The 18,665-nt window shown below is 42.2% G+C and overlaps 1 protein-coding gene across 3 annotated transcripts in view; it reads left to right on the top strand.

Moving 5' to 3' along the window:
- The window catches only part of PTPN3 (protein tyrosine phosphatase non-receptor type 3), a 710,747-nt gene that overhangs the window by 334,213 nt on the left and 357,869 nt on the right, over positions 1-18,665 (top strand). For all 3 annotated transcript variants that reach the window (XM_033930629.1, XM_033930631.1, XM_033930630.1), the window contains exons 3-6: positions 1,506-1,613; positions 1,699-1,741; positions 3,742-3,820; positions 7,909-7,953. In XM_033930629.1, the coding sequence (XP_033786520.1) occupies positions 1,506-1,613; positions 1,699-1,741; positions 3,742-3,820; positions 7,909-7,953 (275 nt within the window). The remainder of the gene's footprint in view (positions 1-1,505; positions 1,614-1,698; positions 1,742-3,741; positions 3,821-7,908; positions 7,954-18,665) is intronic.

Genomic DNA, 18,665 nt, shown 5'->3' with positions numbered 1-18,665 from the left:
GCTGCCCAGAATCTCCTGCTCTCTGCCACCTTCCGTGCAGTGCGAGCCCACGGGTTTAAAGCGGGGCTGCACTGCGGCGTGCATCCCTGCTTTAAACCTGCGGGCTCGCACTGCAGGGAAGGCAACAGAGAGTAGGAGCTCGGGGCAGAAAGCAGGCCTGGAAGATGGGGGCGAGCAGGTTCTTGGGCTGAGTTCCAGGGGAACGCTGGACCAGGGGAAGGGTGGGAGAGTTGGGGCCGGTAGGAATTCGGGGCATGCAGGCAGGCAGGCTATTGGGGCATGCAGGCGGCTTATACAGCAGGCAGGCAGCTTACAGCTATGGGTTTCAGTTCCGCCGAATAGGGAGAAAGAAGCTGCACAAATGCTGTTGAAAATAGAGCATTTCATCCCTCTACTAACTGATCGAGTCATGGTGCTGAACCGGGGCTGGCAGGACAGACGGAAAGGGATTCAGCGACTGGTCCTCAGCAGTCTCTTGTTTGTGATCGGCCAGTCCAGGCGGTGTTGTAGGGCTTTGCTTTGTGAATCGGGTCCCTGCCTACTTTGCATGCCGTTGCCCTCATTTGCATGCATGGATCGGAGGATGGTCAGCAGGGAGGTAAGTGAATCAGGCCGGGGTTGCTAAGGGGTCGCAAACCAATCGGTACATGATCGGTTTGCTTTGTGAATCTAGCCGAAAGTTCCAAATTGGTAATTACTAGGTCACATGGAGTTGCATTATAGCGAGTATGAGGAGAGGGATTCTCATGTTCATTGCATCTTTCAAAGGGGAGGGAGATTCCTGTGTTTTCTAATCTGTCTCTGTTCACTGAATCTAAGTGTAGAGATTCAGCAGTCAGGCCTCTGATGTCATGCACAGTGAAGCTGTCATGCACATTGTGTGGACTCCTCCCACTATCAAGAGCAGAGAGATACTATTGGCTCTTTTGAAAGAGTCAGATTTTTTTTCTTGAGGACTGTGCTGGGCGAGGGGGGTTAGGGGGAGACTAGCAGGAGGCAGGAGTTGAGTGGGATAGGGCACCCTGAATGGGGCATGGACAAGGTTGGGGTCAAGCGTCCTCTTTTTTTTGAGTTAGCAAATATGGTAACCCTATTCTATCCAGATAGATGTGTATTGTTGGGGGTTTTTTTTTTTTTTTAAATTACCCTCTGTATGTCTATATAGCAATAGTTCTCAACCCAGTCCTTAAAGGCATGCCAGCCAGTCTGTTTCTTTAAGGCATTCACAATGAATATCCACGAGATAGATTTGTAAACACTGGAAGCAGTGCATGTTAATCTATCTCATTGTAGATATTCTGAAATTCTGACTGACTGGAGTGTCCTGAGGACTGAGGTGATAACCACTAATATGTAGCCATGTGCACAAATATATATCAAGATTTATTAACCAATTTTGAAGAGATTCGTCCATCAAGCACATAGATTGTTTTCAGGTCTTGCATTTACAGTTGGCTGAAAAAAAAATCCAAGTAAAACTTACCAAAATGACTTTCTATTTGCAGAAACAGGACACTGGTCAGACGTTGTTGGACATGGTCTATAACTTCTTGGGAGTGACTGAGAGAGAATATTTTGGTTTACAGCACATAGAGGATTCCGTAGATTCTCCTGTAAGTGTGGTGGCTTAAAACCTACAATTAATGTCAGTTAAACATGCTGAATTCCATCTGATACTTGATTTCTCTTGCTTCACAGAGGTGGCTTGAGATAAGCAAACCTGTTCGGAAACAATTAAAAGGTAAGGCGTGGCTGAGCACTTCTGCAACCTGTTGATTGCTGTAATTAGTCTTTGCTCCTGCTTTAGAATCTTCACTCCCGTCCTGAGCTGGAGTAAAAAAGTGTCACAAGGAAAGTAAAAAAAAATATATATATCTGGATCAAAATTTAACATAGCTTTTACATTGGTAACATTGTTGGATTCGGCAGCTTTTCTTATATTTGCATGCCTACTGTGTTAACTTTCTAGCTTGGTGGCTTTACTGCAGATTTTTCTGCTGTAAAACTTATTACATCAACAGTAAAAATTGGAAGTGCATTGCTACAACAAACAATAGAATAGCTTATTACATCAGCCTCTCTGTGCTTTGCCAGTCATATCACAAATTCTTCCTAACCTTTACAGGTTACCCCCCCCCCCCTCGGCATTCCTCAGCAAGATGACCTGCATCCTTGGAGGAGCTGCCTTTATTCTTTCCTAATACCACAAAATGCATTGATAACAGGGGCCATTTTCTCCTTTATGCGTGGACCTTGGACCTTTCTCAAAGACAACTTCACCTGAGCCAACTGTGGGCTAGATTCACAAAGCAAACCGATCAGTTTGCGACCCCTTTACTATCAAATTTCCATCCGGCCTGATTTACTTACCTCTCCTGCAATCCGCTTCAAATCCGTGAATGCAAATTGGACAGCGACCCGATTCACTATCAAATTTCTGATCCGACTGGGCTGGCCGATCACCTGAAGAAGCGACTTCCGACTGGGAGCCCTGCTCTCTGCCCTGCAATATCTCCTGCCTGCTCGCCCCGAATGCTGCCCTGCTTCTTATCTCCCGCTGCTCGTCTTTCCGATGCTCTTCTCCTGCCTGCCCAAACTGTTGCCTGCCCCGAACCGCCATGATTTCCTGCCTGCCTGGACTCTCCCACCCTTCCTACCAGTGTAAGCCTGTGGTTTTAACCCGCAGGCTCTAAGCGGGTTAAAACCACGGGCTCCATTTATCTTTTTATTATTAGTGAGAGCGGAAGCTGGCAAGAGCGGGACCAGCTTTCTGGGAGCCACACAGGTCAGTGGAGGCGTTTGGTTCAGTCTCTCCAAAGTCCCGCCGCCCAAAGTACAAAAAAGTTAAAAAAAAAAAAGAAAAGAAAAAAGAAAAGATTGCTGCTCCTATGGTCTGCGCATGTGCGATCCATGCAGGCAGATGGGGCGTTCCTCCGATCGCCCCCATCTGCGTATTTTTGGTTTCTGAATTGGTCGATCTGGCAGGTTAGTGAATCCTGGCCTGTGTCTTAACATACTGACCCCCTTAAAGGTTCATGGGTGGGTCATTAACAGACTAGCAGCACTTTATAGTATTGCAGCAATCATCTGTGTGCCTTTAAGGATACAGGAGCGGCAGATGCTGTTATCATGGTGCAGGGGCACTTGGAAGACAATTCTACCAAAACAGTAGGTTCTCTGTTTGGCCCTGTACCCCTAGTTAGTCAAGTAGAAAAATTATGACCACTTGGGGAAGCTGCTATCATGTTTAATATTTGAACTTTTCAGTATCAGAACTCTGTACATAAAATTACACATTTTAAAACTGTTTATAACAATTTCCAGTCTTTTCGTTCTGCTTTTGCTCTCGGCGATGTACACATTTATTCATAAAAAATAGTGCATACACTTTAAACTCGTGCATACCTTGAAAATACTGCTTAAATGTGTGGCAGAATCTTTCTTGTGTATATGTTTACATGTACTTTTGTAAGAATAAGAGAATGTTTTAAATAAGTTAAAATTTTAAAATGAGCCAGCAGCACAGATGTGACCCTGTGGAATTTGCATGAATAATCTTAAAAATTTCTGTGAAATACAGATGTATGGAAAATAAACTTACAGCTGTACTGTAAAATAAATTCATAAAGATTTTGGATAGAAGGAGGGGGCTTTGTTGTGAAATATATATCTGCTCCTAAAGAAACATGTTGGGTAGTTAAAAAAAAAAAATTGATGTGTTATTGTAAAAACCTGTTGCAGGAGGCTTTCCCTGTTCCTTACGTTTTCGAGTAAGATTTTTTATACCTGACCCCAACACACTACAGCAGGAACAAACGAGGTAATTACACTTTTGAAGATTATTAAATACTTTTGCCTTGATTGTAGTAGGCAGTTTTAAAGCGCAAACAGGAAAAAAATGAAAGAGAACAGTGCAAAAGAAAGAAAAATACTCCCACATTGAGCAAATGTGCGCAAAGCCAGTGGGAATGACCAGTGCAGATGTGTCAGGAGAAATAGTCTTGACCTTTATTCCAAATAGATGCCAAAACGTACAGGGGTCCTTTTACTAAGGCATGCTGGCCGTTTTAGTGAGCGCTAAACGCGAACGCGTTAGTGTGTAGCGCGTGCAAAAATGGCTAGCGCACCTTAGTAAAAGGACCCCACAGTTAAGTGACAATGCTAGGTCGTTGTGGACCTGCAGTGACGCAAATAACTCTAGATCAATATGGGCCCAAAACAGGGCATGTTTCGGCTAGCTCACCTTCTTCAAAAGTTTTATTACATTGCAGATAAAATAATCGCAACCTAGGTTGTCATAAGTTGTCTTAACAGCACTTCACTGCAGCACCCCGTTATATCGGTGACCAATGTACATAGGTCTAAGGAAGTGTTGTTAAGACAATTTGTGACAATCTACGGGCGATTGTGATTACTTTATCTGCTATGTAACAGGACTCCTGAAGAAGGTGAACTAGCTGAAGCATGGCCTGTTTTGGGCCCATATCGATCTAGAGCTATTTGTGTCACTGTGGGTCCACAATGACCTGGCACTTTTGAAACTATACTTTAGCATTTATTTGGAATAAAGGTGAATACTTGTTCTCCTGACACATCTGCACCGGTCGTTCCCATTGGATTTGTGTACAGGGAATAGCGCAAGTCGGAGGAAGAATTAGTAAGAAAGAATGGGGAGGTTGTATGGAGTTGGTAATTTTTCAGTCACAATAAAACATCTGTGGTACTAAAGGCAGAGTAGGTTTGAAGGCACATGGGTGTTTAGGCATCAAAGGTTGATTTTGAATTCCTAGGCACAGTATTATGAACATTGAGCACTGAACCTTTTATAATCTATCTTGTTCTTGGTTTCTGAATAAATTATTTGTTGAATTTCTAATGCAGGGGTGGGCAACCTCAGTCCTTAAGGACCACAAGCCAGTCGAGTTTTCAGGATTTCCACAATGAATATGCATGAGATATATTTGCATACAATGAAGGCAGTACATAGATCTCATATGAATTTATTGGTAAAATTCTCAAAACCTGACTGGGTTGTGACCTTCAGAGATCAGGGTTACCCACCCCTGTTCTAGGCTAACAGTATAATTTGTATACTAAACTCTCAGTATCCCTCTCCCCTAAAAAGAGAGCCAAATATTGTGTGAATTTTGAAGGTAATTTTATAACAGGGCACTTGGTTTAAGAGGGCAAGTAATAATTTAGTTTGATGGCATTTTATACACTTGTCCCTCGGTATTGGCGGGAGATAGGGGCAGAGCCAGACCGCAAATTGCGAAAAACCGTGAATATCTTCTCGCCTGACTCTGACCCACCCCGCCTTCCCCCACCCCCCAGCATCCTGGCCTTACCTGATGGTCTAGCAGGCTTTTGGGGCAGATCACCAATAGGAAATAACTGCCGTGAGTTCCCATAGTTTCTTGAGACTACGGCGGGAGCTCACGGCAGCCATTTCCTATTAGCGATCTACATGGGGCAGGAGTGTAGAAAGATCGCTTCTGCCCCGAAAGCCCGCTAGACCACCAGGTAAGGCTGGGATGCCAGGAGGAAGGCTGGAGCAAGGTGGGAACTCCCCAAAAATCATGAATATGTGAAACCGCAAGTGTCAAAACCGTGAATAGGGAGGGGGAAGTGTAAACATATGGTATTATTTTATAATAGATGCCTAAGCAGCAGAAATGGAGCTTACATTTCAGGTACAGACATTAACATCTGCCCTCAAGCAGGTGTAAATGTCTCCACCTATATTATTCAAGTGTGTAAGTAAATTAGATATTGTACAGTATAACCTTATGCTTTTTGGGGTACTTTTATGCCAGTTGGTATTATTTAAGAGAAAAAATATTGTATACTAGAAATAAAAGAAAAAACAGACATACTTCTCTAGAAGTGATTATACAAAACTTGACATTTTTTTTGTCGTCAAAGCTCCATCACTAATCCTTTTCTCAAACATGATGGGCTTTAAACTAAAGAATGACACAGGGACCGTTTACCGCGGTAAACTGTGGTCACTGCAGTAAATCTGCAATAATGGGGACATTTGCAACTGGTTTACCGCAGGAATGGGGACAAGACCTTTCTCCGCCCTGTGGGAACGGTGAAAAGTCTTGCTCCTGTGGTAAAATAATTGCGCCTGTGTCAGACTCGGCATCTCCTCCCCGGCTCCTCTTGCACCTATTTTACCTTTAGGAGCCAGCCATGCCACAATGAAGACAGAAGGAACCCAAAACCAAAGCTTGAGACCAATGTGATTTGAAGAATAAAATTACCAGACAACAAAAGGTAGAGAAAATTTTTTTATTTTATATTTTGTGATTATAATATTTCAGATTTGAAATATGTATCCTGCTGGAGCTGATATTAGACATAACTGGGGACCACAAAGTCCAGGCTGTGCTTCTTTAGCTTCCAGCTGGCTTAGGGCTCTCTCTAACCAAAGGTTAGTTGCCCTAATTGCTCTCCCCTAACACTATTCCTGCCATGTGTGACTGAAGTATTCTGTTAGCTTGATTTTTCTATATAGCATTCTGTATTAATTTGATTTGTTCAGTTTTCACAATAGTGGAGGGGATATTTGTGAAAGGGATGGGAGACAGGGGTTTTGTTGATCCTTGCTCTGCATTTGTGTTTATAAAATGACAATTGTACAGAATAGTCTCTTTTTATACTTTAATAAAATAAGTTCAGTATAAAATCATAACTATTCGAGGCTTGTTCGGATGGGATCTGACAGCTTGCGGGGACGGGGACTGAGCTCTTGGGGAATGGGGCAGGGATGGGGACTGAGCTCGCGGGGACGGGGCAGGGATGGGGTCAAGCTCACAGGGACGGGGTGGGAACGGTGATAAATTTTTTTCCCCATGTCATTCTCTACTTCAAACTCTCAATACCAAAGATTCTTCCAGTTTCAGGTCTTATATTAGAGCATCTTGCGCTGGTGTACAGCTGAGCTAGACACAGGCTTGGTTGGCTTCAATAGCAAGGCACAACGCTGGAAGAATCTTTGATATTGAGAAATTGAAACACATAGTCTTTGAGAGAAAGCTGGCTTGCTACATAAACAAAGTCACTGGCGGTGAAACATGTTGGGTTTTGTGATCACTTCAAGAGAAGAAAGATCCTTTTTACACAGAACTAACTTTTTTTGTTTCATATTTTTATAGTGCACCTGCCTCCCTTTTTTTTCTTTTTTAGATTTATCTAGGAGGCCATTAACACGCATATATAGCCACAAACCTGTGAAAATGACTTTAAAAAATTACCCTTTATGAGCCCATTTTACATGGAACATTAAGATGAGAACTGAGACATCCTGCTTGGGACATGCATACTTCTACAGTTTGGTATAAAAGGCTCTGCCCAATATGAAACCTCCTTAAAATACCTAGAAGGACACTGGCAAATACAAGGGTATTTGCAGGCAAGTCCAGTGACTTTTCAAAAGCTGCTTATGGGGTACAGGGTATGCATGCAGCTGTTCTCAAATATGTGTTGTAGATGCTTTAAACAATCACTGCTCTTTACAGTCTGGAACCCATCCTGGATCACCTAATTGCCCTGTCCCCCAACAGGCAAGCTGATCTCGCCTGAAAGGCCAGGCCAAACCTGCTCCCTCCATCCTTATTTCACAGCTTGACCCCCTAGTGGTCATGCGACAGCATTACTGCTAATGGTTAACTGGTGCATCAGATACCAAGGAGATCCTTGCTAAGAGCCAAGATTTGGAAGGGGGTGAGCGGGTAGGTTTGAGCAGTTGGGGGATGGAGGGGTTCTAGGCTATCAGGGTGCAGTGATTGGAGGTGGGTAACATATATACTATCTTGCATCTGCTCTTTTATTGGAACTTGTAAATAGTGGCCATGAATGCATTAGAATATTAATGTGGTTATATTAAATTTCTTTTGTTAGACACCTATACTTCTTACAGTTGAAGACGGACATTCTTGAAGGAAGGTAATGGTAAATTTTAATTCATCTGTTTAATTAGTGACCTAAATATGAACTGTCAAAAGAAAATATGTGAATTTGAAAGCCTAAGTATATTTTCATAAAAAATTGCTTGTTACCATAAATAGTAGTTATTCCTTTACTAAGGGTGTTTGACAAATGGGCCTTCTTATTTTTCTGCATTTAACTTTTTTTAAAAAAAGTCTTTATTAATTTTCAAATATTAACAGTGCATTGCAAAAACTTTAAACATAAATGAATCAGTAAAAGCACTTTAAATATACAAACATTCTGAAACCAATCATTTTCTCCCCCCCTTCCTCTCATTCATCCATAAAAGTATAGCCACATATAGAATTTCAATAAACTAAATACAAGAAGTAATGATGCCTTCCCACCTCCCTCCCTCCCTGGATGTGTAAGGAAATTAACTAAAAAGAAAAGGTACATAACAACTAATATGATTCAAAAAATGATGTCATCGGGCTCCACACTCTTCTAAATGCATTACTATATCCCAAACATTCAGTGTTCATTCTTTCATATTTGTAACTGCAACATAAGTTCGCCCACCAAAAAGTATAATTAAGTCTATCATAATTCTTTCAATTGCGTATAATCATCTGCATTGCTATTCCCGTCATTAAGAAAAGCCACTTTTATAATGATCCAATGAAGGTTTAACAAATTATGACTTCTCTAGCAATAGCAGCAGATGAATCCAGAGACCAATGGGATAGCACACATCTACCAGCAGGCGGAGATAGAGAAACTGATTAACAGGTGGCCCCATTGGCTGGCACTCCTCCTGTATCTCCAGTATTCTCTATCTCCCAGCAGGAAATGGTCGCTATTCAACTAGCTCCTGAATTCTGGCTGTGACTGGAACTTTATTTTCTCCTGTTGAGGTTTCTCTTCAGTGAGACTGCCATTCTGTTTCTCCTTTTGAGGTTTCTCTTCAGTGAGCTGGCAATGCTATTTCTCCTGTTGAGATTTTCTCTTCAGTGAGACAGGGGTGTCCGGCTGAACGGTGCAGGCACTACCACACTATATATCGGTGTGGCAACCTGAGGAACGTTAGTGACTTTATTTTGTGATTGGTGGAGGTATTTATAGCATTAAAGGTAGTACAAACAATTTCCAAGTTCGGGCTGTCTCTATGGGCATAATGACACTGCGCATCTTCCTGCGGCCAGGACTCTCTTTCTGTATTACTGAGGGGGCCTGGACTTCAGATTTCCATGCTTATCACGCTGGTTTCTCCTGTCGCCATTTTCTCATGGCACATGCTAGACGGGCCCCCCCGACCAGACAGGAAGGGCTATACAGCTCCTTTTAACCAGGAGCCAGTTACTTATTCTATCAAACCTGCGGAGGATCACTCACTATGTGGCTGTTAGCCTCATCCCTGAAGCTCTCATTAGCGATGTGAGCTTTGTCTGATACCTGTAAGATGCTGTTGTTTTCCAAGGGGCGGTAAATGCAGCATCTTGATTGAGTCTAGTACGTATTCACTTTAAAGGACATACGTATTTTGCTCATGTTGCATGGAGTTGGTACTGTTTTCATGGTTCCAGTATATTCCTCTTTACATTGTGAAACTTGATTTTTCCTAGGAGAATCTTGCAGATCCTACAGTTCTCATCCTGCCATTCCCTGACCTTCTGCACTTCATTCTGATGGGATCTTGACTTCTTCCAATGACTCTTCAGGCTTTCTCACGAGGGAGAAGACGCTATAATGTCAGGTCAGGGGGCTGTGAAGATTTTTCAGGATGCTTGCAACTTTGCATCCTCCTCAGGTTTCCAGTTCATTCTTGGAGTCTCTATGTTTTGTGTTTCCCTTTTCAGTGTTACTGGTCCTCAGGGCAGTTCTTGTAGTTCTTCGGGAACTAAGGGACGTTGTTCCACTTACTGCAAGGTGCCCAAGACGGGGGCATTGGGCTGGCTGGATCCCATTCTGCTGAATTAGTTTCTCAGGGTTACACATTTCTGCAGAAAAACTGGGAGAATATTTACATTTTCCCTATGGACTTCGAATCAGCACTAGGTCTGCTTGCCTCTCTTTGAGCAGCGCTTTCGGTTTTGGCACATGCCATTTCACCTACCCAAGGCTTCAAGAACATTTTAGAAAATGTGGGCAGTGGTACCGTTTTGGCGCTACCAGGTGATTCACCTAATTTCTTCTTGACTGACTGCTTGATTCGGATGTCTTCCAGTCGGGCCATTTGACTGACACGAAAAGGGTGGTTTCTTTTCCTCAGTTCTTTGGACGTGAATCTTCAAATTTGCACAGCGCTCTTTTCTCCTGTACTATTTATAGGTATATCAGGGAGATGTTTTTATTCATATAGGAGAGAAATGTGTTTCTTCCCAGAGACTAGGGCATTGGGTCACAGTCTCAGGTTTGCATTCTTCTTTGGTCACCATGACCCAGAGTATGGGATTCTGTACAGGTTATAGGATCCATGTTGCTGACTCCACTGGGAACTTTGGCTTGCTTTCCCATTATAACACTACAGCGATCGCTTTTGTTCCGGTGGTTCCCGATATTTCAGGGCTCCAATTATTTGGTAGGCTCCTCATGCATCGCTCTGTATGATTTGGTGGCTCAGCGAGATTTCTCTTTTCAAAGGCATGCCTTGGTCTTTGCTGGACTAGCTCATGGTCACCAAACATCCCGGCTGTCGGGTTGGGGAGCTCTGTGCCTTCCATCCTCAACTTCAGGAGTCTGGTCTTAAGAGGCGACTCAGTACTTGTTCATTCTTCTACTCTTGAGCATGGTCAGGCTATCTTTCTGGAGTTTCAGACCATTCTTCCGGAATGCCGGTGAGGGTCCTTTCAATCAGTATTATGATGGGGGTATTTCTCTACAGCTTGGGCAGTAGGTGATGTACTCAGTTGCCAGGTACAGTTGTTGTTCTACTTCAATGGGTGGACCCTCATCTTCCTCTTCTGTTGGCAGATCATTTTAAGGGTCATGAAAAGAGTTTGGATAGACTTTCTCTCCGCGAAATCTGAGCATGGTGCATTTATTGTATGTTACAGTGTACAGCACTGTGTACGCTCTAGAAAGTGTAAACGTTAGTAATAGTGAAATCTTCTACATCCTGGATATTGGGAATTTTGGATCAGGCGTTCCAGCTCTTTTTATGGATGTGAGATCTCCTGGAACTAGACCTCATGGCCTCGTCTCACAATTCAATGCTTCCTAGCTTCTTCAGCGGGCACAGGGAGTGGGAGTTAGAGGGGGTAACAGCGTGGCTTCTTTCTCACCTCTGGTTTCTCTTTTTCAGTGTTTTCCCCTGGCTAATGATGGCTTGGATTTGTCATCTAAAGCTCGCTTTCCGGGCACAGTATTTGTAGAATCTCTGGCTTGGCTGCGCCATCCTTGCTATGCGGATCTAATGAGTCTTTCGACAGCCGGACTAAGAAGTTTCCTGGTATCTCTGGATTTGCTCACCTAGAATCCGATCAACATGGATATTCGTACTACTTTGGTATTACGACCTAGCTTTTGAGAAGTCATGACTGATGTGTAAGGGTTATGCGAAGCAGGTTGTTTCTTCTCTTATCCAGGCGCTACAGACATCTTCACCTGTGGCTTCTGCTTCCTTTTGGAGGTTTCTCCTTTCTTGGATACTTCTCAACATTTGCACCCTTCCAGAGTTCCTTTTTGGCACAGGTGTATTGCCGAGGGCTTAGCATTCAATTCCCTTCAGCTTCAAGTGCCATTCTTAGCTTGTTACAAGGGCTAGGTATATTGCTCTTCGATTACTTCTCAGCTTCATGTAGTTCAGTTCCTAAACGGAGTACGGTATATTTGTACACCTCTTAGAAAGCCCTGTCCGGAGGACAATCTTCAGGTACTTCTTCGCAGTTTACCGAAGGCTTCATTTCCTCCTTGTGCCGTTGAACACGGGGTTTCTTGTGGCCATGGCTTCGGCTCTGCAGTTTTCCGAGTTGCAGGCCTTGTTCAGCGGGAATTCCTATTTCTGATTTCCAAAATCTGGGGTATCAGTTCGGACGGTACCACAGTTCTTTCTAAGGAGGTGTCATCCTTTCTTTTATGACACGCTCACTTTTCCTTCCTTCTTCCTGGGAGGAGAAATGGGGAAACATGCTTTTATTCACTGCATTTTTTGAAAGTGCGTAGCGTTCTCCGCGAGCAAGGTTTCTAATGACTTTTAGTTGTTTAGATCACCTTTTTGTATTCTTCAAGGGACGCTTCAAACATATGGCGGCGTCCAAAGCCTCCATCACTCGATGGGTCCAGGAAGACATTCTATACGCTTGCTTGATGGCAGGGAAGCGGTTGGCGAAAGAACTTCATGACCATTCCATCAGAGTGATGGCTACTTCTTGGACTCGGTCCAGAGGTTTTTTTCCTTGGAGGAGTTTTGTCTTGCGGTTACTTGGTCTTCCGAGAGTGCTTTCTCTCAGCATTACTGGTTGGATGTGGGGGCGCATGCGGTAGATGCGTTTAGTGTGTCGGTTGTTGCGGAGGCGGCGTTTGCTTCCCACCCAGATTGAGGATTGCTTTGCTACATCCCGTTGGTCTCTGGATTCATCTGCTGCTGTTGCTAGGGAAGGAAAAATTATGTTCTTACCTGTTAATTTTCTTTCCCTTAGACGCAGCAGATGAATCCAGAGCCCCACCCTTTCTGGATATTTTCTATCGGATTTTTCTTTTGCAACTTTCGAAGTTTGTTATTATTGAGGGTTGTATTCTGTATTATTGCCTTTTGAGATTTGTTATGAGAAAGAAGTTTTTTTTTTTTTCCCATGCTGTGCCTATTGATAGTTACGGATGCTTGGGCAAGGAGCTATACTGGAGATACAGGAGGAGTGCCAGCCAATGGGACCACCTGTTAATCAGTTTCTCTATCTCCACCTGCTGGTAGATGTGCACTATCCCATTGGTCTCTAGATTCATCTGCTGCGTCTAAGGGAAAGAAAATTAACAGGTAAGAACATAACTTTTCCTTCATAAGTCAATGGTATCGATGACCCAAGTACATTAATTTGGCCCCCATATCGACTTCCAAAAATTAAGTATCAATGGACAATAGAATAACAGATGATCCAAAGTTCCTATATTAACATGACAATGCTAGCATCTATTAGATTTAGAACTGTATAACTTTTGCAAACGAAATGGGGTCCAAAAAATCCTATGCAACAAGAAAAACCAAGAAAAGCTTGTATTTTTATTGAGAATAATAATTTCTTTCTGTGTGAGGTAGCTGGAGATAAAATATCAAGAGCTCAATATCTAAAATGATTTAACTCTTTTGGCCAGTTAAATCACTGTGAGTGAGGAAACTTGGATATCAGCAGTACTAACTGAGTAGACAGCTGTGACATTATCTGGTTAGTGCTTGGTTAGAATTGGGATAAACCCATGATTAATCCAGGCACCTCAGATATTCATTGCCTAGATAGCTAACAGGGCATGTTGGACAGCATATGACTTCCAAACACCTATATATTCAATGTTGACACCCAGGACAAAACAGTACTATCAAAAATGCTCACTGTCATGGGCTGAATATTAGCCAGAAAATTTCTAATGGAAGTAACGTTAGAGAAGGCAACAGACTGGATATTGGAGGATATGAATCAGAGGACCTGAAACAAATATCTGTAAATCTGTAAGATGTAATAGGGAAATTTGGCTAACAAAAGAGTTGCAAATCACCTGGACCAGATGGTATACATCCTAGAATACTAATAAGGCTAAAATTTGAACTTGCAAATCAATTAATAATTTGAATTTATAGATCAATTATAGCTTTGTACCAGGAGTTTGGAATGTGGCCAGTATTAGACCAGTTTTTAAAAAGGGGATAACCCAGGAAATTATAGACAAGTGAGCCCGATGTCTGTGCTGGAGAAAATGGTAGAGATCATTATAAAGAATCATTATAAAGAGACTGAACATATACATAGGCATGAATTAATGAAACAGCATGGATTTAGCTAAGGGAAATTTTGCCTCATCAGTCTGCTATATTTGTTTGAAGGGCTGATATGTGTAGTTTAGATTAGTGTAGTTTATTACATTTGCTTATCCACTTTGGGAAACAAATCCATACAAGCAGTTACAATATCAATTATTAAAACAATAAAAGAGCTCCATAAAATAATAGTAAAGAAAAGTTGCATGTTTGAATCACAATGCTCCCAGATTAACCATCCTCAACACATCCTGACAATAATTAATTAATTACTGACTCGAGAAAACCTTACAATGTAAATGAGCCTTAATTTGTCCTTTAACATTGGTAAAGTCTGCATGAATCTCACTCTCTCAGACAGTTTATTCCTACTATTCTTAGTACTACTAATCATTTCTATAGTGCTACTAGACATGCACAGTGCTATACATAAAAACATGGAAGAGACAGTCCCTGCTCAAAAGAGTTTACATTTTAGTCAAGACAGCCAAACTGGTCAAGGCCACAGTGTGTTCCGAAATGTGGTGGCAGGTACTTGACAAGTTGAAGGTACTTGTAACAGTGTCTGTTGCGATGAGTGCAAGACTCTAGATAGCACATAAGGCTATATACAACAGGACAAAAATGCAGGAAGAGTACTTTGGCAAGCTTGAAATACCAAAATCAAAATTTTATATACGATCATGTGAAAAAATTACATCACTTTCTTTTCCAGAGCTAAATAAAAAAAAAAAATTGACGTCGATTTGTGAACATTTCTTAAGAAAGAAGTGAATATTTCATGGGGTGTCCTAATTTTTTTCACATGACTGTACAAGCCGAAACTTAATTGGCAGCCAGTGTTCTTGTTGGAAAAAGAGGTGTTACGTAACTGAATTTCCTACCACCCAGAAGCAGCTTCACAGCAGTATTTTGTACCAGTTGCAGCCTTCAAACCTGATCCACATACACCATGAAGTACCAAATTACAATAATCCAAATTAGTTATCACAAAAGCATTGATTAAAATACATAAAGCACTGCTTACTAGAAAGTTGTCATAATTGGGGAGAAAAAAAGCATTTCTTCACTACGGCTGTAACATGTTGATGAAACGACAAGTTAGAGTTACAACGACCCCCAAAATATGTAAAATGATGCAAACAGGAATATGCACACTAAATTCAATTTCAAACAGTTTTTCTCCAACAAATCAGTAATTTTCACCATATGCAATTTTAAAATCTGTACCACATCCAATAAAGGTCCATCTACCATAGCAAGAATCTGTATATCATCTGCATAAATATAAGGTACTAGTGTTACATTAACGGGTGCTAGAATATATGCCTGTCTGTCTTTCTTTATTTATGTCTTTCTCCCTGCTCCTGTCTCTTTCTTCCTTTCTTTCTGTCTCTCTCCCTCATGCTATTTTTTTCTCTCTCTCCCTGGCACCCTTTGTCTATCTGTCTTTCTTTCTGTCTGTCTCTCTGGTCCCCTGTCTGTCTTTATTTCTGTCTGTCTCTCTCCCTGGCTTCCTTTGTCTGTCTGTATTTCTTTCTGTCTCTATCCCCCCCCCACACTTTCCTTTGCAGAAGCAGCAGCAGTATTTCCCTTCCCCTCCAGGTCCCTGCTGAAGCAGTAGCAGCATTTTCCCCCACCCCCCCATTCCCTTCTCCCCGCCCCCCACTTTCCTTTGCAGAAGCAGCAGTGATATTTCCCTTCCCCTCCAGATCCCTGTGAAGTAGTAGCAGCATTTTCCCCCACCCCCCATTCCCTTCTTCCCCCCCCCACACTTTCCTTTGCAGAAGCAGCAGCGGTATTTCCCTTCCCCTCCAGGTCCCTGCTGAAGCAGTAGCAGCATTTTCCCCACCCCCCCATTCCCTTCTCTTACCGTGAGCTGTTCTGCTCCGTTCGGCCCCCTCCCCCTTCCCTTCCCGCAGGCTGGCCTGCAAATTTCAAAGTACCGGCGGCTCTTCTCCTGTGCCATGAACTCTCAGGCCTTGAGCATGCGCACATGCTCAAGGCCCGGCACAGGAAGCAGATTTTCGGGCACCGGCACCAACGCACAGGACATGCTGGTGCTGGTGCCGATGCGGAGGCTACACTGGAAGTAAGAAGAGGGTTCGGGTGGGTTAGGGGATCTCAGGTCGCGGCCGGGGGGGGGTGCCGATGGTGGCAGGGGGGTGCCGGATCACGGGGGGGGGCCTTCGGGGGGGAGCAATGCCGGTTCTCGTGGGGGGGGAGCAGCGCTGCTGGCCTCGGGGGGGGGGGGGAAGGTGGGGGGTGGGAACATATCAAAGCAAGTTTCCCTTACTTCCTATGGGGAAACTTGCTTTGATGTACGAGCATTTTGGATTACGAGCATGCTCCTGGAACGGTACCACTGTATCTTATTTACTATCAAACAATTTATATTTCTCTTCTCTTTCTTTCCTTTTGTTTAATATGTTTGTAATATTAGTTTTTAATGTCTTACAAGATTTAGTTTGTGTCGTTTGTTTTGTTGTCCCCAAATTGTAATTATACTGATTTGTACATCGCTAAGGAATAAGTGATCAATCAAATTTATATTAAACTTGAAACTTGAAACCTGAAACCTAAGTTAAACAAACCTTTTATCCAAAACGAACCTCAGAGCTACAGGCCCGGCCAGGAACGCCAGGAAAGCTTCTGTATTCAGCTATACAGCTGACCTGCTATAATCGTCGGCATTTAGCTGACATAAGTTACCTTGGGTTTTGTGTAAGAAATAGAAATAATTGACTCCAATATTTTTGTCAAAAGGGGTATATTTGCGATCGGATGATAATGAGAGGGAACTGTAGGGTCCAAATCGACGCTTTTCAATAACGGTGTCAAAGTTATGTTCCACATGCTCACAGAAAAGTAACCATTTTCAAGAAAATGATTTAATAGTGAAGTCAGCCATATAATAGCTTGTAAAGGAATATCCCTGAAAAGATAAGAAGGAAATGGGTCCAATTTACAACTGCATTTTTTCAACTTTTCACATAATTTTGAAAAATAAGTCTCAGAGACTGGATCAAAGGTGTTCCAAAAAGATCCACTGGAATTACCATTGGCTTATTGGGCCTTAAAAGGAAGTCATCAGGGTTTACAACCAGAAATGTATCTCTAATGAGTGTAATTTTACTCTGCAGTTGGAATACAGTTTTGTTTTGAATTTGTGCACACTAAGGTTAATGAACACCAGAGCTTAAAAAGGGTATTACTTTGATTATCTGAACTAGCTATCCTAACCCCATAGTAATTTTTTCTTGCAATTCTAATTTCTAAATTATATTTTTTGATGTTACATAATCTCTGTACCAGCAAAATGTGGTGGACTAGTAGATAAAGGTGAACTGGTTTATATTTTGTATCTGGATTTTCTGAAGGTATTTTGATAAATGTATCTCATAACAACCTCTGAGGAAACTAAAAAGTCATGGGATAGGAGGCAGTGTCCTCTTGAGGATTAAGAACAGGTTACAAGAAAGAAAGAATAGGGTTAAGTGGTCAGTATTATCAGCGGAGATGGATAAATAGCAAAATTCTCCAGGGATTTCTGCTGGGACCGTTGTTTTTTAACATCTTGAGAAATGATTTGGTAACAGGAGTAACAAGTTAGGTGATCAGATATGCTGACAACACAAATTTGTTCAATAACAAGAGGATTGTGAGGATTACAAGAGGACCTTATGAAACTAGACAACAAGTCATTCAAATGGCAGGTGAGCTTTAATATACAAGGTTTCCACCCAGGATAAAGAATGTTAGGAATTTTTAGGAAAAAAATGGAGAGCAAAACAGAGAATATTATGATGCCTAAGCATGGAGTGATCACACATCAAATACATGCAATTCTGGTCACCACATCTCAAAAAAGATATAGCAGAATTTGGTAAAGAGAAGAGCAACAAAATTGATAAAGGGGATTAGATGATTTCTCTATGAGGAAAGACTGAAGAGGCTAGGGATCTTAAGCATGGAGAAAAAAAATGGCTGAGGGGAGATATGATAAAGGTCTACAAAATCATAAATGGAGTGCAACAAGTAGACATTAATCATTTGTTCATGCTTTCTAAAAGTACAAGGACCAAGAGTCATGCAATGAAGTCTCTAAGTAAGTACATTTAAAACAAATAATAGTAACATAGTAGATGACTGTAAATAAATTCTTGCATAATCTAGTTTGACCAACAAGGTGGCCAGAGCCAAGAAATCTAAGGAACTTTGTGTTCCGGAAAAATGGGAATGTGCAGGTAAGCCTCTGTCAAATCCAGAGAGACCAGAAATTCCCCCAGCATCATTGGCACTATGACTGATCTTACAATCTCCATGTGAAAGCATGGAACTATCAGCCCTGCATTGATATAATAATAATAGCTTTATTTATATCCCGTCGTACCTTTTCAGTTCAAGACGGTATACAACAAGAACAACAAGAAATGCTTTAAGATCTAAAATGGGTCTCCAATCACCTGAGCCTTTCTTGGTCACTGCAAAGTATATGGAGTATCTGCCTGAACCTGAATCTTTGGATGGCACAGACTCTATGGTCTGAATACCTGACTACCTCTGAGCTGTAGCCATGACCTCACTAGCTTTCTTTCTTTGTTTGCCTTGCCAGGGAGTCCAAAGACCAGTCCACTAAGGGCTGGATGAAATCAAGATTATAACTGCTTTGAATGATCTCCAGCACCCAGCAGTCTGACGAGCACTCTGCATATTCTGAGAACTGTACCCCTATCTTCAGGGAAACTGCTCCCGACCT

This window comes from Geotrypetes seraphini, chromosome 2 (assembly GCF_902459505.1).
Source record: "Geotrypetes seraphini chromosome 2, aGeoSer1.1, whole genome shotgun sequence".
Lineage (NCBI taxonomy): Eukaryota > Metazoa > Chordata > Amphibia > Gymnophiona > Dermophiidae > Geotrypetes > Geotrypetes seraphini.
This window is presented reverse-complemented; position numbering and strand designations above follow the sequence as displayed.